Below are 25942 nucleotides of genomic sequence, written 5' to 3'. Positions count from 1 at the left end.
ATTTCTGAAATGGAAAATCATACTTTCTAAGAAGAATAAGTATAGATACTGCTTTACCTAGTAGGAAAATAAAATTGATAAAACTACAAGGATAAATAAACATGCTTCAGGACAGGTGACAAGTTTACCTCATACTGCTGGAGACAGTGATTCAGGCTGTCAGCATCTGTGGCATTGTTATATTCCTTGCTGTTCAAAGTAAGATTGGTATTGCCAACCCAGGCCTTAAGCTCTTGCAGTTTGTCTTCCAGCTGTACTTGCTGATTTAACATTTTAGTCTAAGAAATAATGGCAAATTGGATTACAAAAATCTCCAAGCCTGCCCAGACCTTGTGAATGTTTATAAATAAAAACAAGAAACTACCTTTTTCACGTCCACAACATTCTGGAGGTTGAGTAGCCTGGAACTCCAAATGTCAGTCACAGAGCTGAGAGACTTTTGAAGATTCTTAGCATCTTTCTCTAGAGCCTTCAACAATTGAGCAGGTACTTCTTGAGGCTGGCTGACGATAATCTGATCCACACACTCCAATTCCTGACTCACCAGAGTGGACAAATCCTTTAGCTCCCTGTCTAATACCTGAGGGGAGAGGGTGGAGTTACCTCCAAAATCAAGGCTAGAGAATCAGCTGAGAATCAGCTCTAGGCAGTAGAGCCAGGACTTGAATTCAGGTTTTCTGACTCAGCTCACTGCTCCCTCCAATACCACTTGCTGCCTCCCCAAGTGTCATTATGCCTTTTTCCAAGGAGCTGTTATGCAGACTTGACCTGCTTCGTAAGCTGTAAAATAAGTCCATCAAAAGGATGTCTCTTCCACTTCAAACTCCAAGGGGACAGAACAACAACAAAAAAAAAAGAACATAAAAATATCCCCACAAACCACGCTTTGAGCTTATATAGTCTATAATATTCCGGTCCTAAATAGAGAAGCCAAAAAAAAAAAAAGCTGTAGAAATGTGTCATGGTTCTTCTGGGCACCATCCTTAATTCCCCTTCAGCCACCCTACCCAAAGCCATACTCTGGGTACTGACAGCACCCAGAACTCTAAACCTCTAAAATCTCTGTGCTCATTGTGACTCCAATCCAGTTTCAGTCAAAGAACTATTTTCCTTCTCTCTCATTGGCTATTTAATTCCATACCTTTCTATGCCTTCAGGGATCCCATCCCATCCGTTATCACTCCTTTTCCCTTATAACTTCAGTTCTCCTCCCATCCATTATCACTCCCTTTCCCTTATAACTTCAATTCTCCTTATTGATTCTTTCTCCTCAGCCCCAAAATCCATTCGAGAACTATTTCATCTGAATAAAATTTCATTTCTCTCTCAGTCCATCTCCCCTACCTGCTGTTTTATCTCTTTCCTTGCCTGCACAATCAAGCTTCTAGAAAGAATGGTCTACATTAATTGCCTCTACCTTCTAACCTCCCATTTACTCTCAACCCACGGCAAGCTGGTTTATACCCTCATCACTCCATTGAACCCATTCTTATCAAGTTCACCAATGACTTTCCACGTGTTAAATTCCCATTTTAGTCTTCATTGTGTTCAGTCTCCCTGCAGGATTTAAAACTGTTGACTATTCCACCCTTGAGTCTCTCCTCCTTTGGTTTCCATGAGACCACTCTTACCTGGTTTTCTTCTAAGATCTACGGTTACACCTTTTCAATCTACTTTTTGTCCTTTAAATGGTGATATTTTTTAACACATTTTTCTTCGAGAGTAGTCTCTATTTCCTCCAAATTTCTTTTTCTTATTTATTTTTTTGTTTTGGCCTATCTTTTGTATTAGAAGCTTTCTGGATGCTCATGTCTGAGAGTAATGCCCCAAAAAGCAGACCAGAAACTCTACATTCAGAGGTGGGAATTTGTTGACTATAGTTTTCATTAAGGATGATGAAGTTGGGCTATTAAGTTGGGAAACCACTCTTGTCAGTACTGTTAGGTCTTTTCGCTTGGGTACCCATGGTTTGACTACCATGGGGGAAAGAAGGCTGGAGCTCAAGATTCAGTATGTGAACTTTCAGTTAATCCTACCGTATCAGTATGGAATCCTTGCCTTCAACTGTGGCTGATCTCCCTACATCTAGAGCTACCCTGTATTACTTTTCCTCAGAGGATAAACCTCCAGTTTTCTGCTGCAGTGGGGTAGGAGCAGCTGCCAGGCTATGTGAAGCAAGCTGGAGATGAAAAGTCAAATTGCTTCTTAAACAGACTTTCAACCAATTACCCCTTGTTTTCAGACTCATTTTCACCTCTGCTTTCTGGTACTACCAATTTCTGAGCCTTTGGGGGATTCTGCAGTGTAAATCTGATTATTTCTTAGCTTCCTCCGCTGTAAGATTAAGATTCAGTTTTGACTGTTCTGTTAAGTCACTTACCATCCTACCATCTATCTGCTTTCTAACTTCTAAAACTTTACTGCTGTTTTCTCCACTCTTGCTCTCTTTCTCCTTGTGAGTTTATGTGTTTTATTTAGCAAATACATTCAGTGGAGTTTGGGGAAGTAACAGAGATTAATTTATACATTCATTCAATCTACTATTTTTAACCCAAAGTCAAGCCCTCAACATTTTTTGCTTGAATTACTACAACAGTTCCCTAACCAATCACTGTGCCATCAAATTACTTCATTTAATCCAAGATTACACAATTAGATTCATAGCCAAGTTTATCCAAAGTCTATCCAAGCCTGTCCATTACAAATCTTGTCCAGTCTATCTAAACCTAGCCCATTCCACAATTATCAGACAAGGGTTTGAGATTGTTTACCCTGGAACAGAGTACCAATCAGGTCCTTTTAAGTCCTGGAATCTCCTAGGAAGATGGAACCAGCTATCTCGAAGCCAGTGGGCCTGGTAGAAGTCTCTGAGAACCTACCTTGGCCTGACATAGCAGATCCTCTAGCTCTGTCAGGTTTAGCTCCAGAGATTGAATCTGTTTGGTCCTCATTTCAATGTCCCGTAACAGAGACAGATAGGATACTAGCTTCTCATCATGTTCTAGACAGAGTTGCCGGTTATATACATTCTATGGAACCAATAAGAAAACTCACTCAGCTCTGACAGTCTCCTTTCAATCTGCTTTTCAAAGCAAAGTTTTCTTGTTAGACAGAAATAAAAAGCATTATATATAGTGGGGAGAAATAAAATATGTTATTTTGTCTAAATTGTCTCAAATCAGTAGACAAAAAATGATTATACTAACTTCCTCAAGGACCAAAAGCTGGTAATTGGCAACCAATAAGCAACATTTTGCAAACATTTCCAAAAGCTATTTTGACTTCAGGTAGTATCACCCAGTATTTCAAGTTAATCCCCATGTTGGTTACTAACTTCAAACTTGCAACTTTCAGGAAGACATTTGGAGCCATTGTCTAATTTCCAACAATGGTGCTATAAGCAGACTATAAGCTCAGTTACATCTTAGAAAATCTTCTACTGCCCTAAAATGTATGCATGCATATGATCATACATACGTAAACTCAGTATCCAGTTAACAATTTTAGCATTAAACTAGGTATATCTAAAAAATATGCACATACACCCCTGAACACTTACCTTAGTTGCTTTGAAGGGCTCCAGGTTTACACCTTCATGAAAAGGAGTTTGCTCACTGCCAGGACTCTCTCTGAGCTCTTCGTGTAGCGTCTTCTCATCCATCTTCTTTGTAGGGCATGATGCTAGGGGCATTGTCTTTTCTGCACTGGTCTCTGGAATAGTGGGGCTAGCAATGGCATCCTGTTGCCCTGTAATCTCTTTCTGTGACACATTTTTTAACAGTTTCTCTGGAAGAAGGGACACCAAAACTCTGGGACCGTCCTGAGTCACTATGCCTTCAAGAGACCCTGCTTCTGAGTCTGTAATTGGAGAATTTGCAATTTCTAGAAATTTCTCTCCAGTTATTTCCTGAGTTGTTGCTACATTACATTGGGAAATTCCACAAAGTTCATGATCACTTTTTCTGTCCTGATGATTAAGGTCCTTTCTGTCTGAGAATTCCAGATAACTGACCTCTTTTGGGTCTACTCTGGAAACTGTAGTATCTTCCAACTTCAGAGCTTTTGCTGAGTCAAAAATTACTTCTTGGTGTGACTTTTCTTTACATTCATTAGATGAGAAAATCAAATCTTTGGTTTCCTTAGATTTAAAAGTAACACAGGAATCTTGATAATAGTTGGTCTCTTGCCTCGTGGTTCCTTGGAATGACTTGTCTGCTTTGGAAATTTGGGATCTGTCTGCATCTTGGGCTTCTCCAACTGATTCTTGGTAGCGCAATCCTTCAGGTCTCAGGGTCATAGAAGAGGATGGCTCACTCTGTGTCCCAACGGTAATTTCCTGAAATAAATTTTCTTCTGGTTTTGAAGTCAAACAGACGCTTAAATTTTTGACTTCTCCTTCGTTGGCCTGTTTCAAATTGAAGAATGTTAAAGCATCTTGATTTCTTATAGGAATTCCTTTGGATACCATTTGGGAAGATGAGTCTTTAGCTTTACAAATAATGGAAAATCCCAGCTCTCTATCAGCTTCTTTCCTTCTTTCAGGTATGATTATTTCCATAGGCTGACTCTTTATATTAAAGTCATGTTCATCTCTAATGCCAGTTTCCTGGTTCAACTCTTCTTCTGAAAGAACTGCTGGTGTGCATGTTTTGACACTCTCCTCTAAAACCATCTCCCTCTTCTCTCTTTTATTTTTCACTTGGATATTCACTGGCTCCTGAGAAGCCTGTTCACTTAGCAATTTGCTTGAAGTTTCACAATTTGATTCTTGTACTTTTGAAATCATTTCCCTTTGGTTTTCTCTTACTTCTTTAGAATCCAGACCTGAAGTAGGCTGCTTCATATGAGAGATAATTTCTACTTTTGTTACTATTTTTTCCTGCTCTTTATTTGTATTGTTTCCCATGTTATCCTGAATGAACTCTTCGAGTTTAAAATTACAAACTTCTGAGTGAGGGTGTTCTACTGAAACTTGGTCCAAGGATTGACCTTTAAGGTTACCAGAAATCACGACGCTGGCAGATCCTTCAGCATCTGGAGAAGCTCCCGTCTCACCTTGATCTTTGTATTGTGATTCTCTTAACAGAACTTTCCTGGCCTTTTTAGCCCGTTCCCCAACAGGAAGTCTCAATTTAGTTGTTTCTTCTACAGATCGACTTTGAATTTGAAATATTCTCTTAGTTTCTCCTTTATCACAACTCATTTCAGCAGCCTGATCACAAGCAATTAACATTTCCTTTCTTAGAAATTCACTCTTTAATTCACATACTTCAGTTCCATCATGCTTTTCAATCTGAGCCCTATGATCATAGGGGTCTGAAGTATCTACTTGGATCATAGTTGCCAGTTCAGGGCTGATCAATCTTTTCTCAATAGCTTCCTTTAAATTCACCCTCTGATCATTAAATACGTCAACAATTCCTCCATTTGACACTTGATGAGATGCAATAATTCTGACCATGTTTTCATCTACCAATTTCTGTTCCAAAGCTGATGCTAGTGTCAGTCTTTTTCCTGTAGCAGTATCTATGATTCCACCAGTATTTGCCTGGGCTTCCAGAACCCTCAGTGTAGGAGCAAAGTCTACTTTTCCAAGCTGAGCTGCTTCAGGCAATGTAAGTGCCTTGCCACTAATCCCATCTTTGATGTCGGAAAAGGGAATTACTTCTAGATATCTCTGCCCAGATTCAATATCAATCTTACATTTCTTTACTAATTCTGAATAGGGAACAATTCTGTAATTCTCAGGATCTACAATCCCATGCATCATTCCTGAAGACAATATTGCTTCATTAGTTAACAGCCCTTCTTTTTTGGCTTCTGCCAAGGTCAATCTCTGGCCAGAAATGAGATCTACAAAGTTTCCAGTCAAGGACTGAATTTCTTGGATTTCCCTTTTCAAGTCTGGAGTAATAAGATCTAACTTTATGGCTTCAGGGAGGGAAATAGTTTCCTTTGTTCCAGGATGCAAAAACTGACGGAGGTTTAAGTTCTCAACTTTTTTGAGTTGCCTGCATAAATCTTCATCAATCAAGCCATGTTTAAGGGCATTATCAACAGAAAGTCTCATCCCAGATACATGGTGAATGATACCTCCATCTACTACTTGCTTAGTCAATAACTGAATGGCCTCATCTCTCTCCAAAAGACCTCTGTCAATGGCATGCACAACTGTTAAAGGGGCTTTGGTATCAGGGTCCATAATGCCAGTTGTTTCCATTTGTAAGTTGATTAATCTCTCCCTAATTGTTTTTTCAGAATCTCTGCCTTTGGAAGCTTTCTCTAGACTTATAAGCTCTGCCTGGTCATCACTGTCCACCAAGCCAAGATTTGAGGCCAAAGTTACTGAAACTTTTTTGCCTCGTTTCACATCAACAATTCCACCTGTCACCACCTGCCCCTCTAAAATTCTAGTGGCTGTTTGCTTGTCAAGTAGTCCAACCGCAACTGCATCCTTCACAGAGCAGAGTGTGTGGGTACGGGGATCTAAGACACCACTTATAGCTTTGTCTGGCATGAGGACATTATGTAACAGTTTCTCATCCATCAGACCTTCATCAATGATTTCTTCAGTTGTGAAAGACTCATGGGTCTGAGAGTCAAAGAAGCCCCGAAACATTTTAAACTTTCCCATAAGTTTCACAGCAGTATGACTGGGCACGATGCCTTGGGCTATCGCTTCATTTACTAAGAGCTTCTGACCCGTTTGTTCATGAAAGATGCCACCATCTAGTAACTGTGCAGATAATATATTTAAGGTAGTTTCTTCAAGCAATTCCGAAGGACGACTGCATGAGAGGCAGGTTTCACTACCATCATCTTCCTCACCTCTCTTTCCTAACGTCATTCTAAAACTGCCGCCTGCAATGTTTTCTCCTTCTTGACTTTGTTTATGGTCATCCCTATCCAAGGGCATTTTATTCACAACTTTCTTTTTGTCCAGAGACTGGATATTCATGTCATTTTCACACTTTAATTCAGATTCTAAATGTAGAGTTTTCTCTACCTGAAATTGCGACTTTTTGTCTTGGGATTTTATGAGAGTTCTTCCAGTTTCACCTGGAATATGTTCAGTCTGAAGTGTGTGTGCTTGTTCTTTCTGGCAGGTAAAAGATGTCTTTCTGAGAGCCTGCCATTCTTCTGCTGGTGTTTCAACAGGAAAAGGATCTCTGTCAAGTGCTAAGCACAAACCCTCTGTTTCTTGACCACTGCTGACATTTTCTCTAGTGGATACTTCTGTTCGGTCTCCCTTTTTGGTACCTAACAACTGTCTTTGTAACTCTGATTTAACTTTATTTATGACCTTTAAAGTGTTAACATTTGGATTTCTCACTTTTTGTTCCCCTCCAAACAGGTCCTTTCCAGGGTTCTCGATAAAGGAATCTTCTGTTTCTACAATGGTCTGTGTACCTTTTGCTTCAGTGCAACTTTTCTGATCAAGATATTCTTTCTTCTGAGAAAAAACCTGGAACTCATGTGGCCTCAAGGTCAGCCCATCATAGAAAGCTTCTGTACTTTTCACATTAGCTGATTTTTGTAATTCCTCAGGAGCTTCTAGTCTTTGATGCCCAATTCCAAATACTTCTGGAGGACTTGTTTGAGATCCATCTCTTGGTGTTAGTGTCTCTATCAGCTCTTTGTCTAACAGGAGCAACCTCTGTCCATCCCTCACATTAATATAGCTGTGAGTCATTAGTTGAAACAACAGCTTCTCCCTGTGGCTTGCTATGCCCTCAGTTTGGCCCGTGCTGCACGGTAGAGCTGCTGCTCCAGGATTAATGCCTAATTTGCTTTGTTCCGAAGAGTCTGCTAATTGCATGTGAGGCATCACATCAGGTATGCAAACTGACTTTAAGTTATCGGCAAGATCTTTGTCCAAGATCCCATTCTCTATTGCTTTCTTCCAGGACCAAACCTCTGTGGTTGCTGGTAGAAACAGAGCCTTAATATGCTGTCGGCCACTGAGGATTTTATGAGCTAGTTCAGTAGACACAAGGCCTTGTTCCAAGGCATCTGTAATCGGGAGGATTTCTCCAGATTCAGGCCATAGAAACCCCATGAATGACCAAAGGGACTCCAGAATCACGAGGGCAATCTTTGCAGCTACTAGATCATTGCTCACTGCTTCATTTACTGTCAGCCTTTGCCCAGTGGCACTGTCTATGATGCCTCCTGTTTGAAGCTGTCTTATGAGAATAGCACAGGCCATATCTTGGTCAATCAAATTATGTCTTACAGCCTCTTCTACTGTAAGTCTGTGTCCTGTTCTTGGATCTACTATGCCACCAGCAAAAAGCTGAGCTTCCAGCAGCCGGACAGTGACCTGCCTATCTATCAGCCCTTCCTGAACTGCACGGAAAATGCTAACCTTCCTGCCCGATTTCAAGCTCACCATCCCCCCTGCCAATTGCTTGACAGGTAGCAATTTCAACCCTGATTCCTGGTGGACAATACACCTCTGCATCAGGTCCAGCAAACCAATTTTCTCAGCTGTGTTGGGGTCTATCAAATTCTTGGATGACCTCAAATAAGACTCCAAAACTGTATGAAGCTGTGGAGTGATAAGGCCTTGATGAAAAGCCTCCTCTAGGTTAATACAGTTCTCACTGGGGGAGATACTGAAACCTCCAGTTGCCAGGTGAGTTTCTAGGATTTTCAGTCCAACTCTCTCACTGATTATTCTGTTTTCAATTGCTTCTACCACAGAAAGAGGGCCTTTGCCCTCAGTGAGCCCACTTATTAAGGACAGAGCATCCTGTAGCTCCTGGAGCTGCTGGTACATCTGGGGATTAATGAGGTTTCGGGCTAGACCCTCCTCCAAGGAGAGCTTTTCACTGGTCTCGGGGGCAATGAGGCCAGACATGATAACCTGGGATTCCAGGAGCACAAGGCCTGTGTCTTGGTCAATGAGGCCCTTTTGCATGGCTCTGAAGATGGGAAATATCTCCACCGTGCCTAGGTCAATCACCCCAGCAACTGCTCTGCAACCCTAAAAAGAAAATGAAAAAAAAAAAAGAAAATGGAATCAGAGCCAATGGAGAAACACAATTATTTAAAGGAGTCATTCAAAGAACTGTATTAAATTCTGACCATCAGGAAAACCCAGCCTGGAATACACCCCAACTTGTAGGAAACATTCTCAAGTGTAGAGTATTAATGCTAAAAAAGAATTTTTCTAAACTGCAGAATGTTTAATAGGACCGGAATTTCATTGATTACTTGAGGGATGGTAGCATTAAGCATATCTGAATAATAAGTTCTACAAAGTGGCAAGCAGTGAAAAGGAGGGGAAGGCAAATAAGTTCTAAGACTAAATCACCACAAAGGTTCTTACAGACACATACCAGTTCCCAAAAAATGAGAATTCAACCCCATATAACAACTTCTCAGTGTTGCAACCCATGCAGAAGACTCTTGAAGTAGCACTTTCCTGCTGATGAGTGCATCAGGACTGTCCACAGGATTAGAAGAGAGATTTAAAGTAGCCCAATAGCCACAGAACACTAATGCATCCCAGTAAAACGGACCTATACATACTACTCAAGCAGTGATTTAGCAAAGGGGCAATCATACTCTTGGTGGTCAATGCTAGCTTCTCCTAAAGCAATTGCTCTGAGTTAAATTAGCTCTAGGAATTGGAAGTAGCAAGTCAAGGATGAGAACACGCTGGGGGCCCTTGACCCTGGAACTACTAGAAACTTTTCTTTTGGTCCAGACTAGGATGTTAGTACGACAATTATGATAACACTTATTGATCACTTAATATATTTATTGAGCACTGACATTTAATCCTTACAATCTTATGATAGTAATTATTTTAATCTTTAGTTTGTAGATGAGGAAATAAAGTACAGAGAGGCTGAGTAACTTGACCAAGGTCACAAAACTAAATCTTATGCTATTGTACTGCCTCCCCAGTCAGATTCAGAAAGAGATGTGTATAAAGGACAAGTACGATAGATTCGCATCGTACACAGGAATTAGGTCCTAAGAACAATGAACATGGTAAACTTTGTGCACTGTCAAAATAACTCTTGCAAAGTCTATTTACAGCTCTGAAAGAATTTCCATCTTGAAGCTTTTTACCACAGAGTGATAGTATTCAGAAATTAAATTATTCACGTGTTTCGCAGCTTAGAACACTTTATCAGCTTTATTAATCTCCAATTTCCAGCTCTTCCTCTTCGCAGTCATTACCTTCATCTTCTATAGATGATTTTATCCAACCCTCTCTTTGGTCAATGTTACTCTCTGGTCCTTATTTAACTCTTTAATTTACTCCTGAAAGATCTTGCTGAAGCAACTGCCAGTCATTTCCCTGCCTCCTAAATAAGGCATTTCATTTCTAGCTCAGTGAGGATGTAAGCTCCCTAAGAGCAGGTAGTCTGCCATTCAATGTCTAGGAACAGTACCTGAAATTCAATAAATATTTGATAGATAAATACTAAGTAAATCCTTAAAATCATTCACCCATTTTTCCCAGGTTTTAAAAACATGCACTGAGGATTTCAAGCTTGGTTAGTTGCACATTACGAGAGATGCAGAATGAACAGCAATGAGGGAATGGCAGGTTTGATTCCCATCTCCATCTCACCATATGAAGTCTACTAATAGAATAACTGGCAGAATTCTCCATTTAAAATGTAATTTGTTATCCCCTGCTTTGTTTTCTGATCCAGAATATAGAATTTAATCTGCATACATTAAACCTGTAAATTATAAAACTCCACTATGTGTCTATTTTATAGAGATTAAAGGGAAAAGTACCCTGGCATACAACTTTTTGAGCTACATGAAAAATTCCTTTTATAAAATCCACGTAAAGACTATTCAGAAGCAGACACTATGATAAAGGAAAAGATTCCTTTAAAAACTTCTAATTTGTTCAGTGAGATTCATGGAGTCTCAGAAATGCTGACATTGAGGAAAGGCCTGGAATCTAGCCAAAGAGAAAAGGCTGCAGTGTTCCTTCCAACACCCTAGTAACTGGAGAATAGGCAGGAAGCTGGGAAGTCATCCAGAGAAATCCATTTCAGTCCTACTAAACATGGACATTTTGACCTAAACAAGCACAAAAAGACAGAGGGAAAGGAGGAAACAAAACATAAAAGGCTTCTACTTACCAGAGTTGCAGGGTGCGCCTTGGGCAGATAAGAGATAGAGCCTTATGGAGCAGTTCAGCCGTATCACACACACAGTGTAAGCTTGGTGTTAGCGTCCAGCATGCGACTGTTTGTTTTTGCAAAAAAGAACCCCAGATAGGTCGTCCTCTTTTCCCTTTGTGCATTTGTGCTTAAACTCCAAAGGGTTAGTGAAACTTGTAAGCAAGGATGTCAGTTAATCAGAACAATACTTCACATGAAACACACAAACGGTACAGGGACACATCATGCTCAATGTAGTGGTGCTCAGCAGCTTGTCTGTCTTTCTTTTTTTTTTTCTCTCCCTTTTTTTAACCTTTCATAATGAGAACTGGATGTTCTCAGCAAGCAATTGTTAAAACTTTTCACATACTCCCTTATATGGTGAAGCAACAAGCCACCAGAAGTGGGCTACCTTACACAGAGAATTCTAAACCAGCACATTCTTTTTGAAAATATACTATTAAGTCAGAGCTGGTTCTGTCCTGTGGTCTTTACAACTCTAGCTCCTCCTGCACAAATTTCATATCCAAGGACCAGAGTCAAGGCATATTTTGTCCGAATATCATTTTGAGTATCATCTGGACCAAATCTGATTACCACATGAGTTTAATTTTGGCCTGTCCCAAATAAGTTGGCCATTGCTTCACAACATAGGAAATAAGCAGGCAAACACACATATATATCCCAGAGACACATGTATATAATATGGTAAGTCTACATATAAACACACGAGTATCCAAGAAGAACTAAGGACAATAAGCAGGAACTTCAACAGCTTTCGTATGGTCCAGGAAATGAACATGGAATGGACTGGTAAAGATGCCACACGATGGGATGACTATGAGTGAGAGGAACCAGCGTCTCAGTCAGTGAAGCTAACCTACCAGTTTGTTTTAGAACAGAATATTTCACATTTATTTACCCAGATATGAAAATAATATAAGAAGGGAGGAGGTTCATGGCTTTTTCATCCCAATACCCAGAACTCTTGGCTATCAACTTTTGAGTGACAAGGCCATAAAGGAGTAATCTTGCTGTCCTGTGATCAGACATAATACAGACCTAGTAATTAATGTTATTCTTGACCACTGTGAGTCAGAATCGACTCAATGGCAACAGGTGACCACAATCAGCCACAAAATCGCAGACAACAAAAAGGGTGAACCAGGTCTAAAGGGTTAGCAGTAATTGCCTTCTAGTGTTTGACTGACCAACACATCATGGAACCCCAGTAAAGAAGCACAAGACAAATGGCTGCTAATGTGAGGTTAAAAATTAAGTCACATTGGTCATGGAAAGCTAGTGATTATGACTCTCAATCGGCAAAGCTGTTTTCATACCATTCGAAAGGTAGCCTCCCAACATCTGGAGAGAAAAATGAGAAGTACCTTTTGTTCTGTCTGCTGGGCCAATTGGCTCTGAAGCTGCTGAAGCTGGTTTGAAGAACCATCACAAAGGTCATGATAAGCCTTATTCAGGGCATTCAATTGCTCAGATATCTGTTCCTTCTCTTTTTCTGAGAGCCTGGAAGATGAAGCATTGAAACTCTTTTAAAGAAAAACCATTCTCCAAACTCTCTATTATTGCTTCAAAAGCTTTACTTCTCTACCTTCGATGGTATGTGCTTCTTTGTCATTGTTACCTATGGATCATTTGGTCAGTCTTCCATCCTCTGTGAAGACTTTGGGATTTAGCTTATAGTTTTCCTCTCTATCTCAAATTAAGTCATGATCCTTGGTGATTTCAATGCTTATGTCCCCAGTCTAATACCTATGCTTGTATTTCTGCAATCTTTTCAATCCAAATGACCTCACTCTACTCCATTTTATTCCCACCCATACATGGCTCACTTAGACTTTGTCATCATCTGAAATTATTCTACTTCTGAAATCTAAATTTCTAGAATCCATTGTATGATTGTAACTCAGATTATAACCCTCTCTTTCACTTTTATCTTTCTTCACTCCTTCTACATCTATTCTCTTTTTAAAATAAAGTAATTTAAACATGCAAAAGAGAAGAATATAACAAATTCTCATTCATCCATTAGCCACCTATCCAGCTTAACCAAACTTAAAAATTGTCATATTTGCTTCAGATCTTTTTTCTAAGAAATAAAACATTACAGATATAATTAAAGCCCACTATGTCACCAACCCCATTCCTGTTCCTTTCTGTCCAGAAGTAATCAACATCACAAATTTGGTGAATTCTGCAACTTGCTTTTTTCCCTCTATGCTTCTGAGAATTAACTATGTTGATTCATCTTACAAGTATCCATCAACCTCATTGACATTTCCCAAATCTTCTTGAATCCCCCATTTTCTCGTTATCTATCAGTCTTCTCTATTATCTTTAGTTTTGTCTCTTTAGCGCCCAGACCTCACAGGCCATCTTCTCAATCAGTCCCTTACTATTATCCTTCTATACTCCCCTCACTCATCTGATAAAACCCAAGTCCAATCAATCAAACGCTGGACTTCTCTGCTTCCCCCACCCAGGCTGCTAAGTAATTCCAGTGGGGGAGGGTGGAAAGGATCCCACAATCATATAGAGAGAACTTACTGGTTTCCAACCTCAGTGTTCCCTGACAATCCTCTTGGAGGTTCCAGCTAAGCTCTCCCCTCTTCTCCCCAGCACCACTCTAACTTGCAGCAAACTACCTCTCTATTTCAGAAAGAAAATATAGGTCATTTGGCACTAATTCTCTGACCTTCTGACTTTATACCTAGCAAACTTACCTCTATCCACACCTTTCCTAATCTCCCTTCCCTCATAACCTCAGAGCAAAAGCTGTCTCACCTCCTGTTTAAGGTTGCATTTTCTACTTATTGATGAATTTCATCCTCTCCCATGTTCTCTAGGAACTCCCTCCTATCTGTGATCACTTTCTCCCTTGTGGTCCTTTATACTCAGCTAAATTCCTCCTACCTTTTAAGAAAACAAAACTCTCTCTTGATCATATACTCCACTCCAATTATTTGCTATATTATCTCTTTCCTTTCCTCATGGCCAAGTTTCTTGAAAGAGTAGTCTAATTTTACTATCACTGTGTTCCTCACCTCTCACGTGCTCCTCCCTCATACTAAATCTGGCATCATTCCTCAACTTTTCACAAAAGTCACCAAAAACATCCCAGTAGCAATAGATACTTCTCAGTCCTATCATTTCTTGACTTCTGACCACTCCCTCCTTTTTGGACTCTGTTCTTTCTGGGGTTCTGAGGTATCACTCATAGTTTTGCTTTTACTCCTTGTCATGGATTGAATTATGTCCCCCCCAAAATGTGTGTAACAACTTGGTTAGGCCATGATTCCCAGTATTCTGTGGGTGTCCTCCATTTTGTGATTATAATTTTATGTTAAAAGATTAGGGTAGGATTGTAACACCACCCTTACCCAGGTCACCTCCCTGATCCAATGTAAAGGGTGTTTCCCTGGGGTGTGACCTGCACCACCTTTTATCTCTCAAGAGATAAAAAGGAAAGAGGGGCAAGCAGAGAGTTGGGGATCTTACACCACCAAGAAAGCTGCACCAGGAGCAGAGCGTGTCCTTTGGACCCAAGGTCCCTGAGCCTGAGAAGCTCCCTGACCACAGAAAGATTGAAGACAAGGACCTTCTTCTAGAGCCGAGAGAGATAAAAAGCCTTCCCCTGGAGCTGATGCCTTGAATTTGGACTTTTAGCCTACTTTGCCATGAAAAAATAAATTTCTCTTTGTTAAAGCCATCCGCTTGTGCTATTTCTGTTACGACGGTACTAGATAACTAAGACACTCACTCCTCTAAGGTTTCCTTTATAATTCAAGAAGTCCCTAAAAAGCCCCTTTAAGCTAAGTCACTCTTATGTCCTCTATTTTGCTGATGACTCAAATCTCTATCAGTTTAGGCTTCTCTCATTAACTCTAAAACTCACATATAGAGCTGCCCATTGTTCCACCATTAGTGACACATGTACGGCATAAATTAACGTATTAAGTACTTCCTAATACATACTAGGTATTTCTACTCTGATGTCCTACAGATTCTTCAAACTCACAATGTCTAAAACTAAAGCTACCCTCTTCTCCCTCCATCCACCCCTTCCGTCTTGGTTAGTAGTATCACCATACACCCAGTGGTCTAATCCAGAAACCTGGGAGTTATATCCAATGATTTTCTTGTATTACTGAGCTCTATCAATTCTTCATACTTAATAGTTCTTAAATCTTTGCCCCCTCCTTTGCACTCCTTGTCATTTCTTGCCTACATTATTGGACAGCCTCTTAACTGATCTCTCAGCCTCTAGTCTTGTCTCATTTCAATCCATACTCTATAAAACTGTTGTAGCAATCTTTATAAACAAAATCCAATCATGTTCAAAATCCCTCCCCAGAGCCAACAAAGTAAAATGAAAACTCAGCATGAAGTGCAAGGCTCTTCATGATCTGACTCTTGCCACGCTGAATTCTCATTATGACCCTAAGTTTTAGCCAGGCAGAGTAGGTCTCCCAGATGTGCCATAATCTCTCATTTGATACTAACTTATGACCATGCTTGGCCAAGAAGATCTGTGAAGTTTTGATGGCCTCAGAGACTTGTTCCTTCTTGTTTGTCAGCTCCTCTGTTAGAATCTATATAGTAGAAATAAAGAGAAAAGCTTCAGTATCCAAAAAATTGAAGAATCAAAAATCATTAGAAATAACTTTTAAAACTTCTAGGAAAAAATTCAGTTTAGGTCAGTTATTATTACCAATGAACTATAGCCAATTAAAGTAGAAGTAAAAACAAGATGACTTCACAAGTTTCTTTAAGTCCTGGAAGTCAATATTTACTGAGGTAACAATCACTTACAATGGCCCATATGTTACTCGTATTATTCCGCCTAATGTATCACCATATATTATTCTATTCAGATAAAGAGAGATGGACTGTCTACTCACCTGCTGTTCCAAAATAGCCTTTTCAATGTCTGTTAATTCTTTGGTCTGGGATGAGGTAGTCTTTCCTTGTGTATTCCTTGCCAGGGTAGACACCCAGCCCAAAAGTTCTTTAACCTTCTCTACATGTTCTTGTTTTTCCTCTTCTACCACTTTCTAGAATAAGAAATAGAAAATCAATATCCTGGTCAATGCCTTATTAGACTGGAATGACTTCAGATTTCCTAAAGCAGAGACACCAAAGTTACCTAAATGAGCTGGCCTATAGCACTGCTCACAGGTGCCTAAGTATATGACACTAACAGCTACATTCATTATATCTAGGTTAGCACCTTCCTAAAAAAATCAGTGTTTTACACTGACAAAAAAAATTTTGTTTTGTCAAGTTGTTCAACTCATAGCAACCCTGTAGAATACAGTAAAACTGCCCCATAGGGTTTCCAAGGCTGTAATCTTCAGAAAATCAGACTGCCACATCTTTCTGTCATGGAGCGGCTAGTGGGTTCGAACTACCCACCTTTCAGTTAGCAGCTGAGTGCTTAACCACTGCACCACTAGGGCTCCTCCTTACATATGATAGGTGCTCCATAATTACTTATTGATTTAAAAAAAAAGCTCTTCACATATAGCATCTTATTTGTTTTCATAATTCTTAGATTTTCAGGTGAAGAGACTAAAGCCAACAGAGGTGAAGCGAGGTAAGTATCGATGTGAATCAAGTTTTTAGCTAATTTACATAGGCAAAAGATGGTACGGCTAATGTTTTCAACAGCATTTCTTCTGTAAGAGTGCTTGAATAACTTTCCACATATTTATTTACCAGTTACATTTATTGTTTTGCAAAAACATAGTTTTTTTTTTTTAATTGCGAAAAGATTACATGCCCCTTATGACAAATTCAAACAAATCTGAGATGTATAACATCACCAAACCCACAGCCGCCGAGTCAGTTCCAACTCATAGCGACCCTATAGGACAGAGAAGAACTGCCCCATAGTTTCCAAGGAGCGCCTGGTGGATTCGAACTGCCAACCTCTTGATTAGCAGCTATAGCACCTAAACCACTATGCCACCAGGGTTTCCATGCATAATATACGTCCCCTTAATCTCATTTCCCCCCAAATTTGGTGTATAGACTTCTAAACTTGTTTCTACGCTCATATTGTGTCTTTGTGTGGTGACTACACAGTTTTTTGTTTTTTTTTTTTTTTTTACCGAACTCGTAAGTATACACAGCACTCTAACTTGCCTTTTTTCCCAAATTAGTATACTATGACATCTTTTCGTGTCATTTGACTTAAACCTATTTCATTCTTTTTAACAGCTTCATAACATTCCATTGTGTGGAATTCCGATTTTTCCAAAATTATGGTGTACTTTATTGAAGATCTTTGTTCACACCTCTTTCTTTGTGCACGTATATTTCTACGATAAAGATATTTGGAGGTGGGGATGCTAATATGTACATTTTAAATTTCAACAGATGAGCCACAGGGTTTTTAATTGTACTTTCAAGGTGATTTAGGGGCCAAATGTCCTCACCTCCTCCTCCTCCAGCCGCCGGAGTGCATCACTGATGTATTTCACGTGCTGCGTTGTTAAGGTCACCAATGCTGTGTAGCGAGTCCTTAAGTCCATGAACTGTGGTTCAAAAAATTAACTTAGATAAATTATCTGCTGGAAAAGTAAACAGTTGAAAATAAGGGGAAGTTTTCATGGAGTCACATGCTCAACAGAAAGGTGAGCCCTAAATCAAACCGCAAGGCCTGGACAAGCAAGCCTTTCTTTAAGGGGTGACAGTGGCATATTTCCTTTCCCTGCCCTTTTACCTCTTGTGTGATGGTATCTGAAGAGGAAAGCACGCGACGGCGCTTGCCAGGGGATTTCTGCTGGGATTCCACAAAGGCCTTGTATGTCATCAGTTGCAATTCATAGTCCTGGTGGAGAAAAATTTTTTTTACTACATTCACGTAGAGCTTTATGGCTCACACACGTCATTTAATAGAATCATAGCACTATACTGCTAGAAGTGGTTTTAGTGGTCATTTACACTAGAGGTTAACAGAAGGTTCTGAAGGAAAATAGCAGGCTGTGCTTTCTCTGTCGCAATTACTCAACTCTGCCATTATAGTGCAAAACAGCCATGGACGATGTGTAAATGAATGAGCTGTGTTACAATAAAACTTTATTTATCGACACTGAAATGTGAAGTTTGCATAATTTTCATGTGTCATGAAATATTACTGTTTCTCAAATTTCTTTTCTACTATTTCTCATCAGTCACACAAAAATGCGAGAGGGTCCTGATTTAGCCTGTGGGTTATGGTTTGCTAATCTCTGAATTTGCAGTTTGCTGACCAACCCTCTTATTTTATAGATGGGGAAATTGGGAAGGGAAGTGAATTACCCTAATTATGTCACTCAGTGGGTGAGCAGCAGAGTCAAGATTAGAATTTCAGTTTTCTAATCCCTAACCCAATGCTCTTCTCACTTCACCATGCTATTCTGCCGCTTCCTCTCCAACCCCGGTTCAGGCCGTCTTCATCCCTCACCTGTAGCTTCCCTCCCTACTCTCATAGCTTCTAGTCTCACCTCCAGTGCATTCTCTATCCTGCTACCTTCCTAAAGCTCAAAGATGACCTGTTCCTCTGCTTAATGCCTTCAATTACCTAGAGCAGAGCTTCTCAAATTTCAAAATACACACTAATCATCTGGAGATCTTGTGAAAATGCATCCGGATTCAGCAGGTCTGAGGTTCTGCAATTCTGACAAGCCCCCAGGTGATGCTGATACTATGGCTCAAAGACCACATTTTGAGAAGCAAGAATAGAAGACAAAGCCAAAACAGCTAAACAAGGGCCCTCTCATCTTCCTCAGTCACTACTTCTCATGTACTCTCCCAGCTATGCCAGAATACTTGCTATTTCCTCAACACAGTCATTTTATTTTCATTTCTCTGTGCCTTTGATTATGAAGTTCCTTGCCTGGAATGTCCTGCACCTGCTATCTACTTAGAAATCTCTAGGCAGAAGGAAAATATGGAATGAGTTCCTTAAGCATTCCACAAAAAAACTGTCGTAGTAATAAAATATTAATTAACGACAAAAGCAATTGTTACCATTTACTGAACATATTTTAAGTTTGAAGTGTTGCCCTATTTATACATTTTTTCATTTAATCTTTATAACCACCTGGTGAGGTAGTCATTATTCCCATTTTATAGATACAGCAACAGAAACTCAAGAGAAGTTAGGTAACTTGTTCGAAGTCTCAAGCCTGAAAAATGATGAAGACAGAATTTGAACTCAGGTCTTCTAACCCCCCAAGTCTTTTGCTATTAACTAAAGAAATGTGTTCATTCAAAATATATTTGGTGAGCATCTATTTTGTGCCACTGTTCTAGGTGCTATACACACAGAACATGTCAGACAAAATCTTGCTCCCTTGGAACTTACATTCTAGTGGGAAAGCACGCAAAAAACCCTTAAATATATAATAATCTCAGGTCATTTTTATTTAAAGATATTGTCAGAGAAAGAGGAAAAGGACAGGTCATGCATGCTTCAAAAACCATATAAGGATTTAGAATTTTTTATGAGTATAATACAAAACCACTGGAGATTTTAGAACAGGAGAGTGACATGATCTGATTTACTATATTCCATCTATTCCAAGATGCACATTTTCCCCACTTTAATATCTCTAAAATTAGAACATGTCTTATAAGCAATGGCACGTCATACAACTGGCAGCGTGTCCGCCTCCCCCACCCCCGTTTTTGGTGGTTCATAAAATAACGGTGTAGCTTCTAACTGATGGTGTTTGAGATTCAGTGACATGCAGTATGTTTCAAAAGGCTACTACAGTAGTCCCTGACTTACAACGCACTCGAGTTATGACGAACTGCACTTATGGCCCTTTTTTTTTGTACATCTTATCATTAGTCATATGTACTATATACAATGTTGCAGTGTGTAATTTGCTGATGTTATCATTCTCAGATGCACACTGACAGATGTTCAAAGATCGGATTTATAAAGATACTGATAATAAAAGGCAATAATAATGAAAATTAAAAAAAAAAAGAGGTATTTGACTTAATGCCAGGACTGACTTACAACAGAGTTGTGGGAATGGAGCCCTGTCGTAAGTTGGGGACTAGCTGTATATGGGAGAACAGTCTGTATGGGCAGGAAAAGAAGCAGGAGGAGATCAGCACAGAGGAACAACAGTGGTCTAAGTGAGATTCCTCACTTAGCTGTGAACCAAGGACACAGAAGGAATATCATGAGAGGCTGTCAGATTCAGAACATATCTGAACGCAGAGCCAAGAGAACTTGTTCACTGATTGAATATCAAGTTTAACGCAAAGAGAAGAGCTCAGGATGACTCTTGGGTTTTTTGCCTCAGAAAATGGAAACCCTGGTGGCGTAGCGGTTAAGTGCTACGGATGCTAACCAAAGGGTCGGCAGTTTGAATCCACCAAGTGCTCCTTGGAAACTCTACAGGGTCGCTATGAGTTGGAATCAACTTGACAGCACTGGGTTTGGTTTGGTTATTAGGAAAATGATAATACTTATTCCTGAGACAGGCAAGATGGGTATAAAGCAGATTTAAGAGGAAAACCCAAAACTTGTTTTTGACATGGTATGGTTAAAAGGCCTATGGGTCATACAAATGGTGACACCTCACATCATAGGTGTAGCTGTTGTCTGGTACCTCACTTAGCATCTTCAAGCTGCAGGAAGTACACATCTGCATTAACTGAAGGGCAAGGCCAGTATCCAGCAAAAGAGCTCTGCTTATTTGCCCTGAAACAGATTTTCCTAAGCTGGAGTTCATTTCTGTTGCTTTTGGAATATGGTGGACTTACCTTTACAATGGTGGAGTACTGCTGGGAAAATTTTTGACACTGGTCCAGTTTTGTCTGATTTCTCTCAATTTCTGCAAACAGATCCTAGGAATCAAAATATCATAACAATATCATCACTCTCATCATGAAAACAGCTAACACTGTGAGCATTTATTACTTTCTGTGGTAGCGGTTCTTAAACCTTAGTTGTATCAGAATCACCTGAAAGGTTTGTTAAAAAGACAGATTGCTGGGCCCACCACCAGAGTTCTGATTCAGTAGGTTTGAGGTTGGGCCAAGAGCCTGCATTTCTAACAAGTTCCCAGTGATGTTGATGCTGTTGATCTTGGGTCCACACTTTAAGAAGCACAATTCTAAGCATTTTACATGTATCAGTTAACTTAATTCTAACAACAATAACCTTATGAAGTAGGCTATGTTCATTTTACTGATGAAGAAGTTCATTTTACTGATGAAGAAGTAGACTGCTGAGAGGTTAAGTAATTTGCTCAAGGTTTCATAGTTAAGTGAGTGAGCCAGGATAGAAATTCAGGCAATCCAACTTCAGATCTCATACTCTTAATCATAATGCTGAATAAAACAAAACAAATCAAATAGTCAACCACAAAAGGACAAATATTGTATGAACTCACTTTTATCAAAAGAAAAGAATAAGTATACATACAGAAAATGTACTTTGGTGGTTACCAGGGATGGGAGGGGGAGGAACGGGGAATCACTTTCTAGGTAGTAGACACTTGTTATTTTTGGTGATGAGAAAGGCAATACCGAATGCAGGTGAAGTCCGCACAACGTGAACAAGGTACATGATGGCATAAGGAAGTACACAAGGAAAAGGGGTGTTTTGGTAAATGCTGTTAACATATACAGTTTTGCAACAATAGCAATATCAGCCAAAAAATGTTCGTGTGGTTACACAGGCAGATAAGTATGCATATATGTGTACAGGAAGGTATATGTGTGTGCATACGTGTGCAAGTATAGGTGTATCTGTAGACATAGTTATATACATGTTTGTGCTGCATATATATTCATATATATAATAAAGCACATAGGGGTCACAGTTACGGATATTTCCTAGATATAACCAAATACCTCATGGGATAGGTTTACTGGGTTTGAAGGCTTAAGACCATAGTATCATAGAACAACCCAGTCAATTAGCATGACATAGTTCATAAAGTATGTGTTCTACACCCTAGTCTGGTGAGTAGCATCTGGATTCTTAAAAGCTTGCAAGTGATCATCTAAGATAAAGCTATTGGTGTCTACTCGACGGGAGAAAAAGAGAAAGAAGGAAAAAAAGACTCAAAGAGGAAACTACAAGACTAATAGCCCATGTGAACCATGGGCTCATCTATCATGAGACCCAAAGAACTAGATGATGCCTGGCTACCACCACTAACCATTCGGCCAAGGAAAACAACAGATGGACCTGGGTAGAATGGGAGAAAAATGTAAAACAAAACTCAAATTCTTAAAAAAGGCCAGACTTACTGGATTGGTAGAGACCAGAGGAATCCCTGAGACTGCTACCCTGAGACACACTTTAAACCTGAAACTCCTGGAGATCACCCTTCAATTAAATAACAGATTAGCTCATAAAATAAACAACATCACCTGTGAGTACTGTGCTCTAAAAAAAAAAAAAATTTTACTATAGGGGATCAAACAGTCAACATTTACCCTAAAGCGAAGATGGGAAGGTAAGAGTGGGGTAGGGAAGCTAGATTAATGGAAACAGGGCAACCAGACTGGAATAGTAAGAATGTTTACAGAATGTGAAAAATGTAATTAACGTCACTGAATAATATGCACAGAAACTGTTAAATGGGAACCTAATATTCTGTGTAAACTTTCACCAAAAACACAATAAATTACTATTTTAAAAAAAGCAACAAATAAAAACTGCTTTAAATGATAATTTTCTTTCACTCACAGCTTTCCCTTGGTTTTTGTTCCCACATATCCTAATCCTAGTAAAACAAAATAAAATGTAACACCAAGAAACAAAATAATGCAAGATAATTTTAATCTGTCAATCTAGCGAATTCAATATATAGTCACAGAAAGTCAGGATTAGAAGGTACCCTACAGATCCTCTAAACACAAAACCATTATCTTCAGACTCTCCTGCTCGAACCCCTCCTAGAACTTCTCCTAGAAGAGGGGACTTGGAATGTTTTGCCATTTTGGGAAAGCTTTAATTGCTAGAATATCTTTTATCATCATCTTTTATGATGAGCTACCTTGCAACTTCCTCTGGGCTCCTGCCACACTCACCGTCTGCTGGCTGAGCTGCTCTGACAGCACTCGGCTGTCCTCTGCCTGGCCTGGCTTCATCATTTCCTGCTGGGCAGTCGTTTCCTCAATCCACTTGATGAGACTGCCGTGGCAGGCTCGGTATTCTCCCAGGACTTCCTGGATACTTTCTAGCTCAGATTGGCTGGAGGAGCAAAGGGAAACAGCTATCAGATAGCTTTGTTTGGAGTACAACAAAGTAAATGAGGCAATTCCCTCCTTAGCCATGCCTCCAGCTGGGCTTGAGCATTGAGGACACATCTTCTTTATGGGGAACAGCAACACAAGGCAGAGGGAGACCTGTGCATGCACCCAGCGCCCTATGGGATAAAAAGGGAATAGAACATAGTTGTGCTCTGCTAGCCCTAGAAACTGCCTTGTGGCCTGGCATTCCATGATTATCCCTGTTAATTTTTTTACCTAGGACCACCAGCATTGCCGATAAGGTAGTACTGGCTATACACTTCTGGACTCTGATGACAGAGTACCACAGCTATGATTTATGAATACGCTATAATTTCTCAGGGTGAAATGGGGGCGGGGGGGAGCGTGTCGCAAAATAGTACGTTTTTACTGTGTCAGCCCATCCAGCCACTCATACCACTTCCATTGGCCTAATCAGCCTTGGGATAGTAATACAATTAGACAGATTCAATTTAAATTTATGTAAGTTGCTATAACCCCCTCCCCCTGCATATTTCCCTACCCAGGCTGGTCTAAGAAAGGTATAGTTTTCTGTTTTCTCATTCAATCTGTTATTCGAAGCAGGCTCTCAAGTAACAGAGATAAAAACCACTGAGTTAGCAAATGAGAATGGATGCAAAGCTCCACTATGAAAAATGGCTCACATCTGGATTCAAAGCTAGTGAAAAAGAATAGGATCCAGGTTCTGTCCTTGAGAAAAGACCACCAAAGTCACCTTTCTGGTCTGTATTCTAAGAAGTCGTGGTCATCAATGGGTTAATTAGATAAGCCCTGGGGTGGGAGGTTGGGGTGGGGGGGTACATTGTTAATAGGGCCATACTGAGCAACTGCTGATCCAAAAGCAACCCTCAGGTCTGCTTCAGAGCTGGTGGTCTCAACATTCCGTCACCAATCCTGTCCAGAATTCACACTGTTATTTAATTTCTACTCCTCCCCACCAATTCTTGCCTTCATACAAGAATCCGCAGGTATAACTATTTTAGTTTAAGACTCCAAAGGGAGAAAAAGGTGCCACCACCCACCGGGTCTCGATTTGGGCGATGACCCGGTGCCAACGCTCCTGCAGTTGGGAACCTTTCTCCTGATAGCGCTCCAAATCCAGATTTCGCTCTGGTGTCAGACGACTCAGCTGCTCTGCCACCACCTTGGCCTTGGCTATTTCCTCATCCAGGACTGTAAACACTGAGTTCTTGTCCTTCACATCACTAAGCCAGTGCTACAGAAACATAAGCATAGCAACAGGTTAAGCGTTTTCCACTGTAGACGGTGGTCTACAGCTGACTTCACATTATGTCTATAATTAAGAAGCTAGACCCAAATATGTTTGTGGCAGAACTGCCTCCACAGGTCACGGCCCCTGCTTTCCCGACGGACACTGAGAAGCCAAAGGCAGGTAGTACCGTACAGAGAAATATGCAGAGAACTGTGTTCAAAACCTAGTCCCACCACTTATAAGTTATGTAGCCAAGATAAGTCATTTAGCCAGTCTGAGTCTTGATTTTCTCATCTCTGTATGGAGATAAAACCTCCTTTTCCATTCACCACACAGAGTTGCTTGTGAGAATCAAATGAGATAATGGCTAAGCGTTTTATAAACTTACAGCACAACCACTGATTGTATCTAAGTCATGATTTTATCGGGGACGGGGAGAATTAGAAAGGCAGAGTTCTTTTCCCTTTCTAGCTAGACATTATTTCTTAGCTCTTCTTTGATATTCTGCCCAGTTCAAATGCAAAATTAATCAGTGCCATGCCATCCAAAGTTGGATTTCTCTGCTAACCCAAAGCAATGGATATGTTAAGTCAACCCTCTTAGAATGCAGAGCAACCAACCCTTAACGTGGACCGATGGGACTCCAGAGCTGAGAGATCTGCTGGTACTCCTTCTTCTTGACTCAACTTGATTTCATAACCTTTGACTAAGAGTTCAGCATCCTGTATGCTACGTACGATAATATCCATTGTCTTTAGCCTACGGATAAAATCACCTTCATTAATACACACATCTTAAGACCTGGGCTAAATACCTGAAATGCTACACAGAATCTCACAAAATATAACCGTCAAAATTAACTTCACCATTACCAAAAGATGACAGGGTTTTGTAAAAACAAGAAAGCATAGTATATATGCTGCCAATTTAAACCAATTCAAAATAAAGTTCTAAGTGGCGCTGGGACACACGCACATGTGATGGATTCCTGAGAGAAAAGATGTGAGGCCAGAAATTCACTGGACACTAGGAAGGGTCTAAGATGTATTACTCCTCAAGGTCATGGGTGGGGAGGCGGGTTAAGGGAAGACCTTCAAAAACTAGTATTTAGTTCAGTTGAAGATGTTCTTTTTATTCTTCAGTTTCTCTCTCTCTCTTTTACTGCTTTAAGTTTTGTTTTCAGAGGTGTCTAATCAAACAGAAATAAGGTACAAAATAGTCCTAACAAGGCAAGTTAACTGCCCTTCTGTCTCACTGGCATTTGTTCACTTCAGGCAAATGAATGCACTCC

General features: G+C 40.0%; 1 protein-coding gene across 4 annotated transcripts in view; it reads right to left on the bottom strand.

Moving 5' to 3' along the window:
• Positions 1 to 25942, bottom strand: part of MACF1 (microtubule actin crosslinking factor 1) — a 378842-nt gene that overhangs the window by 125624 nt on the left and 227276 nt on the right. For 3 of the 4 annotated variants that reach the window (XM_049878833.1, XM_049878832.1, XM_049878831.1), the window contains 13 exons: positions 25272 to 25410; positions 24461 to 24654; positions 23217 to 23379; positions 20934 to 21017; positions 17890 to 17997; positions 17603 to 17701; positions 16064 to 16216; positions 15666 to 15754; positions 12533 to 12668; positions 3560 to 8989; positions 2880 to 3029; positions 365 to 580; positions 129 to 278 (listed from right to left, as the gene is read on the bottom strand). In XM_049878833.1, the coding sequence (XP_049734790.1) occupies positions 129 to 278; positions 365 to 580; positions 2880 to 3029; positions 3560 to 8989; positions 12533 to 12668; positions 15666 to 15754; positions 16064 to 16216; positions 17603 to 17701; positions 17890 to 17997; positions 20934 to 21017; positions 23217 to 23379; positions 24461 to 24654; positions 25272 to 25410 (7111 nt within the window). The remainder of the gene's footprint in view (positions 1 to 128; positions 279 to 364; positions 581 to 2879; positions 3030 to 3559; positions 8990 to 12532; positions 12669 to 15665; positions 15755 to 16063; positions 16217 to 17602; positions 17702 to 17889; positions 17998 to 20933; positions 21018 to 23216; positions 23380 to 24460; positions 24655 to 25271; positions 25411 to 25942) is intronic. The other variant, XM_049878856.1, reaches the window with a different exon arrangement.

This window comes from Elephas maximus, chromosome 3 (assembly GCF_024166365.1).
Source record: "Elephas maximus indicus isolate mEleMax1 chromosome 3, mEleMax1 primary haplotype, whole genome shotgun sequence".
In the NCBI taxonomy this organism is placed as follows: Eukaryota; Metazoa; Chordata; class Mammalia; order Proboscidea; family Elephantidae; genus Elephas; species Elephas maximus.
Note: the sequence above shows the minus strand (reverse complement) of the source record. Positions and strands in the feature narration are given on the sequence as shown.